The sequence below is a fragment of the Marmota marmota genome, unplaced genomic scaffold (assembly GCF_001458135.2).
Source record: "Marmota marmota marmota unplaced genomic scaffold, marMar, whole genome shotgun sequence".
Taxonomy (NCBI): Eukaryota; Metazoa; Chordata; class Mammalia; order Rodentia; family Sciuridae; genus Marmota; species Marmota marmota.
Window position 1 is genome coordinate 24930795 of NW_026000153.1, and position 9631 is coordinate 24940425.

At 35.0% G+C, this 9631-nt stretch overlaps 1 protein-coding gene across 1 annotated transcript in view; it reads left to right on the top strand.

Annotated features, from left to right (window-relative positions):
- Positions 1 to 385: 385 nt before the first annotated feature.
- The window catches only part of Spata48 (spermatogenesis associated 48), a 30498-nt gene continuing 21252 nt past the window's right edge, over positions 386 to 9631 (top strand). The window contains exons 1-3 of the mRNA XM_015490106.2: positions 386 to 2201; positions 5545 to 5586; positions 6691 to 6798. Coding sequence (XP_015345592.2) covers positions 2134 to 2201; positions 5545 to 5586; positions 6691 to 6798 — 218 coding nt within the window. The 5' untranslated portion in view covers positions 386 to 2133. The remainder of the gene's footprint in view (positions 2202 to 5544; positions 5587 to 6690; positions 6799 to 9631) is intronic.

Below are 9631 nucleotides of genomic sequence, written 5' to 3' on the forward strand. Positions count from 1 at the left end.
ACATATGCTCAATCCCCTTTGCCACATAAAGCGACATATTATAGGTATACTCTCCCATTGTGTTTACTTGCTGCCACACTAAGAGGGCATGGGGGATTCCATCTGTGGTGTACCCCAAGTAGCAGGAATCGGGGCAGGGGGTGGTCATAAAGAATGTCACAGAATGTGATGGTGTTATGAACTACATCAATTGACTGTGTGTTTTGCATAAACTGTTCTTATTTAATAATTCCCCAGAGCTTATGAAGCTGTTCCTTGGGACAAAATGCTACCATCAAAACTAGATCCAGAAATAACAACAGTAGAGAAAGCGGCTGACCTCATCTCACAGTGTTTTACACTGAAAAGATATGAAAGAGTACCAGCAATAACCCAGGTCTGTGAACACTGCTTGAGCATCCTTGAGTTTGTTACTGTTAATGAACTGGACTCCAAAACTTTGGTTCACAATAGTATTTTGGTTAAGAATTACATATGAAGTTGAAAGTTCCTTAATCATGAATGCCATTACTAACTGCAAATATTTTAATATTATCAACTCTGAAAATTTTTATTATGGGATTATTTCTCAAAACTCATTAGCAATAACTTTATTTTTTAAAAAAATTACTATAAAATAAGTAAAAGAATGAAGGAGACAGAAACAAAAGATTCCAACAGATAATATATGCTGAGAATAGTTCTGAAAATAGGTTCTAGAACTTCTTTCTGTGCTCTTCAAGGCAGAAGGGGAAGATCTATGAATTATAGATTGCTGTATGCTTTCTCTGATTATGTGATATGATAAAGCATACCAAGCTGTGAGGAGAGATGTCCTCTTTTTTAATTTGTGAATATTAAGAGAATTTGTGACATAGATTATATTCATTCCAAAGAGTATTTTTCTAAACTGTGAATCTGTTAATGTTCCTCCTATGATTAAACATGTCTTTTTAAAACTATCAAATCCGTGCTTCTAGACATGACACATGCCCAATATTCCATATTTAGCCATAGCCCCCTTTTCTCCCTTACATAGTGTTCTTTTCCTCTGGCTTTCCCTTCTATCACCCAAACACCAATCCATAACATTCCAAATTCTCTCTGTTGAACTTTTTCCTAGTCCCCAAGTCTGCCATGTTCCCTCTCAGATCTTGTGTTTTGCAGTGTTATTTTGCCTTGGTCCCCTTTCTTTGTTCCAGGCTAAACCCAAAGCATTCTTGAGATCTCAGTCCTCACTTTTGACCTCCCAACTCTGCATTAGATATCTCTGCTTTTTCTTCTACTTTCTACTTCCATTGATTGGAAGTAGAAACACACTTGCTAATTCCATTGATTCCTCATCCTTTGCTGACATACCTCACTACATAAAGTTTAGTTAAGCAGTTGATTACTTCTCATAATAAAGTTTTTGAATATACAAAATACATAGGATTGAAAAAGATGTCAGTTGTATTGAAATACAGTAAGAAATGTGGATCCTTAAGAGGTTGGTGAACCACAAATTAAGAAGCACACATTATCTGGTAAATTTTCTTCAGTTTTTATGGAGAAAAATGATAATAAGACAGAAATACATAGCTTCAATATAAAAAATCAAACCTGGGATTTTCACATAGAAATTAAGATCAATTAAAGGACAAACAAAATTTTTTATGGTTCCATCTATTTGTGAGGATCTCTCAACTACTTCAAAATATTTTTATATCATGCAAAAATTGGTTTCAACATTATATTTTTCCTAAGTGTTAAATTATATTAGCATCCAAAATCCTCCCCAGGAAAAATGAGGTTCAGGACTTAGGAGCTAGGCTGGGCTGGAAAGGGGCACTAAGGTGGACCTGAGGGCAGTAACTGGATGAAACTGAAACCAGACTTTTCACAGAGGCTTGGGGCTGAAGGAGGTGGATCTGAGGCAGATTCCAGCTGGGAGAAAACAAGTTAGAAAAGGGAATCAAAGTGTAGAGTGGAGACAGACCCAGAGTGACTCAGAAATCAAGCCCTGAGTTGCAGAAATGCCTAGAGAGTGCCTTCACAGAGAGTCTGTGCTCCATCCTGATGTGAGAGTGCTAGAAAGGATGCTAGAGCCTGTCTGTATCTTTGACGGGACAGTGATTTGTTCATTAACTGTCTCTTATTTGGTTATGATTTTAGATGGTCGGTGGACTCTGGGACAGATTTCAGACAAGATCATTCTTAGCACCAGTCAAACCAGTCAGTTTGTAAGTTTGATCTCCTAAGGTCCTCATTTCAAATTTATAACCATCACACATTTATCATGAATTATCTGATGCCCTAACTCAAGGATTAGAGGGACAGAAGAGGGGCCTATTCTTTGATAAAAGAGTGTTCCAGCAATCCTCAGTCCAGCATCTGTGAGACAGTATGATATTGGGTTTCTTGTTTATAAACTCAACATAAATATTATCATGCATATTTATGCCATTTAACATTCTGTCCTGTATTGTGCTTGCAAGACACATAGGTATTGACTGTCTCTAGATTTTTGTTTTCTCTACAGTGTAGTCTTCCACTAAATAGATTCACCACAATTTATTCATATCCTTATAATGTAATTTTAAATCTAATTTTTATCAGAGTTGGAACAGCATTTACATTTTTCACATATACAAATATAAAAATATTTCTAGTTTTTATATATGGAAATTGGGTCATAATTGCTTGTTCAAGCAGTGTATACTTCTTCTGAACCTTCTAGATTTTCCATTTCTTTTTTTGTGGGGGAGGGTATACCAGGAATTGAAATCAGGGGCACTGGACCACTGAGTCACATCCCTAGCTATATTTTGTATTTTATTTAGATACAGGGTCTTACTGAGTAGCTTAGCACCTTGCTTTTGCTGAGGTTAGCTTTGAACTCTTGATCCTCCTGCCTCAGCCTCCCAAGCTACTGGGATTAGAGGCATTGGCCACTGCACCCAATGATATTTCATATTCTTCAAATGAATTTTACCAAAGGGTTCTCTCCCTGGTAGTGCTTAAGTTCCCATTACTGCACATTATGGAAAGTTTTTAGAATTTTCAGATTAAAAATCATTCAGTCTTGGAAGAATGAAATTGTACTTCATTACAGTATCATCCTACACCTACCTGATTACTAATAATCATTTTTGTATGTTTATGAATTAGTTGAATTTTCACATTTTGAACTTATCTTATTTCGCCCCTTTTGCTGTTGGTGTCCTTGTCTTTTACTTACTGATTATAGAAACCTTTATGTTTAATATTCTGTATTAAAATCCTTTATTAGTAATAGTCACAAAATAACTTCTTCTAGTCTGTGACTTTTCTGTATTAAAGTGTCTGAAGTTTTGAATTTTAATTTATTCCATCAATGTTTTCCTTCAGGTTTCATTGCTGTGGTGGAGTGTTAAATAAACTTTTCCTACTCTGAAACAATAAAAGATAGTCTTTCTTGTCTTAGGTTTTTTTCTAAAATATTTGAAGTTTTGTTTTTCACAATTATCTGTTTAAAATAATTGATATTTGCCCTTATCTATGATATGAGTTAGGGATCCATTCTCTCAACACGAATAAGCAATTATCCCAGTTTGGTTTACTGAGTAGACATTGTTAAATAGTTTAATGGATGATTTGTAGCCTGATGTTTCCAACTGTTGATGGTGAGTCACAACCAACATTTTCAAAAGTTAAATAGAGTAGAAAACATTAGTTTTAAAACAGAACTATGTGCTTTTCAACAAATAATGTAGTCAGTTACAAAGAATAGCCTGAGACAGTCATCACAAAAAGAAAAGATGTGCTTTCCAGGAAGATGTCATCCCATCTTTTGCTCTCTGGAGTTTCATATGATTTTCTGCTTTTATGATAATCAATTTGATCATCACCTCAATAGGAGGGTTCCTCTTACACATTTAATCATACATTTACTGATTCACAATTGATTCCAAAGTGAAATACAGGAGACTTTGTCCACAGTTAGAAAAATTAATGAGAGTATTTTCATAAATTTCAGTTATTAAAAAAATAATATCAAGAATCACATTTTTTACATCTTTGAATATTGCCCTTCTTAAAAATCTACTATAAAGTAACTTTAAAAGGGATTTCTTATCATTAGAAAGAAAGGAATAATGAAATGGAAATATTTAAAACCATAACCAAGGACCACTACAAGATCCACAAATGCAAGTAGGGACAATTTTTGAAAAGAATATTGATTCTCACAAAATAACTTATATCTTATTGATCCATATCTAATGTGCAAGATTTTTATAGAGATTATTTACAATGTCATTTTGCCAAGTATGTAAATCACTATGTTAGTCAGCTTTGTGTTGCTATGACCAAAACACTTGACCAGAACAACTTAGAGGAGGAAAAGTTTGGTGCTCATGGTTTCCAATGTTCAGTCCATGATTGGCCATCTCCATTGCTGTGGGTCTTAGGTGAGGCCAAACATTAAGGTGGAGGAATATGGCAGAGAAAAGCTGCTCAACCATGGCAGTCAGAAAAGAGGGAGAGGGAGGGAGGGAAGGAGAAATGGGGGGGGGGTGGAGAGAGAGAGAGAGATGTCAATGCACAAGGGATCAACTATAAACCCAGACATGCCCCCAGTAATCAACTCCCTCCAGCCACATCTCACCTGCCTACAGTTACCACCCAATACAGTAGTCCTTTCAAATTATTAATCTTTCAAAAGGATTAATTCACCATGTCATAACTCTCATAATCTAATCATTTCACCTCAGAATATTTCTGAGTTGTCTCACACATGAGCTTTCAGAGAACAACTCATATCCAAACCTTAACAATTTCTCCAGGATACAAATTGAATGATGATGATACTGTATATAAAAATTGAAACACTCATGTATACAGCAAGATGGAAATGTTGAACATTCAAATATCTTTAATACAAAACACATGAATTTTTAGTACTAATTCTTAATATGTGAATGTTAATTAAATATTTTTACTTGCATCTTTTTATTTCCATATCATATGTTCAAATAACTCACCCATATTGGGAAATACTATTTCAGTTTATATGAATGTACTGCATTTTTATTTTCATTTTGGTGATATATCAGCTAGCAAATGAAATCTTTTTCTCAGTCAGTTAGGGTACTGTGCACCCTTAAGCCCTCCTCTATGAAAATTTGCTCCCAAAAGTCTACACATAAACCTATTTGTGAGTGTCTATTCATAATCTCCAGAACCTGGAAACAACCATGATGTCTTTAAGTAGATGAATAGATAAACACACTAGAATATTTCCATGCTGTGGAGTACTATTCAGCAATAAAAAAGCATGTGCATACAGCACACAATAGGGACAAATATTAAATATATTTTGGTCAATTAAAACAGTCATACACAGAGTTATTTATCATATGGTTCAATTTATATGACATTCTGAAAAGATAAAATTATATCTTTAGATTATTTCTAAGATTATAAACTTTTAGAGATCAATTCCGATGAGAGATATCTGAAATTTTTTAATATTAATAAGAGAAATCCTATAATCATTCGTTAATAATTTCAATAATAAAACTGCTTATATTTTCTTTTTCTAAGTGTGAGTCCAAGTTCTAGAAGTCAATACATTCCTCTCTATACGTAAATAATGTCTCTCTCTGTTTTAAAGAACATGAAATTTATATCTAAATAGTAGTTGCTTTTAGCTCACTTATGTTTGTACTTCACTTTTTAGAACAACTATGTATTCTGGCAGATTTATAATGTTTTCCTGGCATAGAGACTGATCAATGTCAGGATGTCATTAAAAGTTTGTTAAAGAATTTGATTAAGTTAAAAATAAAAAGAGCAATATTTTTTTCTGTTTTTACAAATAGAATATTTTATAAAATCAATATCATGGGTGTTACTAGTAGTATTCTCAAAAAGAAAGAGTCTTATAATTCATGGGAAAGGAGAGGTGCTCATTGACACCTAAGTGCAGGAAATGCTACCTCTTATTCTTACGCATTTAAATCTGGCTTTCTGGGAATGGCAAGGAAATACATCTTTTTTTTATTTTTGGGGGGATCTTCTTTTATTTTTTTTTAATTGTGCCTTTTGGGGATCTTCTTTTATTTTTTTTAATTTGAAGAATAACCCGGGAATGGAGTAGATTCAAGATCATGGAAGAGGATCTAAACCTTTAGTCCTTACCTCCCCTACTCATCACTGTCTCCTCTTCTTGCCTATGATAGAATTAATTAGTGTCTCTATAGATGGCCCCAGATCTCCTTGAAACACTCTCCAACTGACAGGACTCACCTCCTGACCTTCTTTCAGCTCCCAGGGGCTCATCACCATTGACAGTTTCCAACCATCTAACTAGACTCCCATTCTGCAGGAAACTTATTGCCTATGGTAGATACTAACTTCCATCATGCCTCAGTACCCACCCGGTGTCTACAGAAGGGTTTTTCCTGGGACTGCAGAAACCAAAACCGTCACTTCTTTATTTAGAAACATAAAGTTGTTGTTATTGTTCATCAGCCTTAAACTTAAGATCAAACAGCATGGCATCTCTGAAGAAAAAAAAAATCTCCATTGGTTGATTTGATCATTTGTATTTTTTAGGAAATTGTTCCATCGTTATGTCTTCATTTTTAACATTCTGAGCTTTCTTTTAGAAGTTAGAACCCTGTCCAACTATTCCTCCTAGGTTTCATATGAAGACACATGGATTTTCTTCTCTTTTCATTTTAACAGTGGTCATGTGCAGACTACAAATGCTGATGATGTGGACAACCCTTTTGGAGACACCAGATCTTTAGCCAAGCCTCGGTGCTCTAGAATCCTTTATTCAACCACAAGTCAGTAAGTGCCATTCAGAATTATTTCACTTATTTTATTATTAAGTTTGAGACAATGATGGGCTTTACAAATGAAGGACTAGAAAATGGCCTAGCCTGTTAATGAACATAATGTATTCATCAGTTTTCCATTCCCATAACAAAATACCTAAGAAAATCAACTCACAAGGAGGAAAGATTTATTTTGTTCATGGATTTAAAGGTTTCCCTCCATAGTCACTTAGCTCTTTTGCTTTGAGCCTGTGGTGAGTCAGAACATCATGGTGGAAGCTAGTGATGAGATAGAGTTGATCACCTCATGATGGCTGAGAAATAAGGAGAGAGAGAGAGAGACAAAGGGACCAGGGGCCTAATATCCCCTTCAAGTGCACACCCCAAGTAACCTAACTTCCTCCCACTAGGCCCCACCTTAAAAAGGTTCTAGCACCTCCCAGTGGCATCACAGGCTGGTGATGATGCCTTTAACATATGGCCTTTGTGTGACATTTAAGAGCCAAACCGTAGCACATACCTTAAAAAGAAAGATACTGCTTCCTGAAAGAAATGTGGCTTATCATAAAGGAGATTAGAGTTCTGAACAAGCCATCTCTGTAACTTCAGTGTCTTTGTCTGACATCTGGGATACAAAATGCCACCAAGCAGGCTGATTATAGGAGGATTGATAATGTTTATAAAAGCACCAGAGACATGCTAATGAATAACAGACCAGTGTAAAAGTTGGTAAAACTGGGTTCTTTTTCAAAAACAATACACCTGAGTTTTTCAGTTCTAGTAAACTACTTCATAGAACATTGGTCTGAGAGTGGTCGTGCAATCCAGCAACCCTGAAAGTGCCTTTGATGCCAGAGGTGAGAAGAAAGATGACAATGAAATGTGAAATGCCTCAGTAAAAGGTTTGAGGAAAGACCAAACACCATCAAACCATAGTCTGATATTTGGGACTTTTCACCACAATCTTTATATACACTTAATGAGATACTCCTTGATATCCAAATAACCCCATCATAATGTGGGGTTATTTGAATAAGTCAAAAATGCACTGACACATCTGCAATATGACACATTGTAGAGAGACTCCTGTTCACCTGGATAATCAAGGAGCTGACTGGGCTCACTGTGCACCATCTCAAAAGAGAACTGAACCACATAGCAATAGCCAAAGAATGGATCCAAATTGAAATTCAAAGTATGTTCTCAATTGAATATGTATCACTTTTGCACATTATAAAGTAAAAAAATAAAACAGATCATTTTTTTAAAAATTGAGGATTATCTATATGTGTTACAAATAGGTTTTGTTTATATCTATTATTTATACACACAAATATATGGTTTACCAATGGGAATACTGCAGTTCAGAGAGCTTAAATTAATTATAGTTACCCTTAGGTATGGGGGCAGGGAATTGGTTCCATGACCCCAAAAGATATCAAAACTTGAGTATTGCTCAAGTTCCTTTTACATAATGGCTTAGTATTCGAACCTGCATACATTCTCCCATATACTTAAATCACCTCAAGATTACTTACTTATAACATCTAATATAATGTACTTGATATGTAAATGGTGTTATATTTTATTGTTTAATTATAATGACAAGAAAAAGAAGCTTATATATGTTACAGACAGGTACAATTTTTTAAAACACTTTTGATCTGTGGTTGATTGAATCCACGATACAGAACTTGTGGATATCGAAGATGTATTGTTCTCTGGGATTCATAAGAATGGTTCAAAATTTAAATCCTATTCTCTTTTTGTTATGCCACAGCGTTGCCAAATATCAGAGACACTCTACCATCAGTATCTATAATGGTTGACAAATCTTACTGAAGATTTCACGCAAGGCCACAGCATGAATTACAATGGTTTGCTTTTGGCTTTGTTTTGGCTTTTTCCCAGTTCTGGGAATTGAACCCAGGGCCTTGTGCATGCTATGCAAGTGCTCTACTATTGAACTACATCCCAAGTCCTAGTATTTTATTTTATTTTATTTTATTTCAAACTCCACATCTCTGGTAAATTTAATTTTGACAATTTTGTCAGAAAAAATAAATGAAGAAAAACTAGTCTCTTCCATAAGCAAGGTTGATGTAATTGCATATTCATACATCAAAAATGTTATTGGATTTTACATGAGATTATGTACAATAGTTGACATGAAATTAATCTTACCCCAGAATATAAGAGTTAAAACTATAAAAAATTAAGAAGAAAACAATTACATATTTATAAATCAGGTTTAGCTCTGGAGTCTTTTTTTTTATTGGTTGTTCAAAACACTACAAAGCTCATGACATATCATCTTTCATACATTTGACTCAATTGGGTTATGAACTCCCATTTTTACCCCAAATACAAATTGCAGAATCACATCGGTTACACACTCACATTTTTACATAATGGCATATTAGTGACTGTTGTATTATGCTACCTTTCCTATCCCCTACTATCCCCACTCCCCTCCCCTCCCATCTTCCCTCTCTACCTCATCTGCTGTTGTTCAATTCTCTCCCTTGTTCCCCCCCCTTTCCCCTCACAACCTCTTATATGTAATTTTGTATAACATTGAGGGTCTCCTACCATTTCCATATGCTTTCCCTTCTCTCTCCCTTTCTCTCCCCCCACTCGTCTTTGTTTAATGTTAATCTTTTCCTCATGCTCTTCCTCCCTGTTCTGTTCTTAGTTGCTCTCTTTATATCAAAGAAGACATTTGGCATTTGTTTTGTAAGGATTGGCTAGCTTCACTTAGCATGATCTGCTCTAATGCCATCCATTTCCCTGCAAATTCTATGATTTTGTCATTTTTTAGTGCTGCGTAATACTCCATTGTGTAT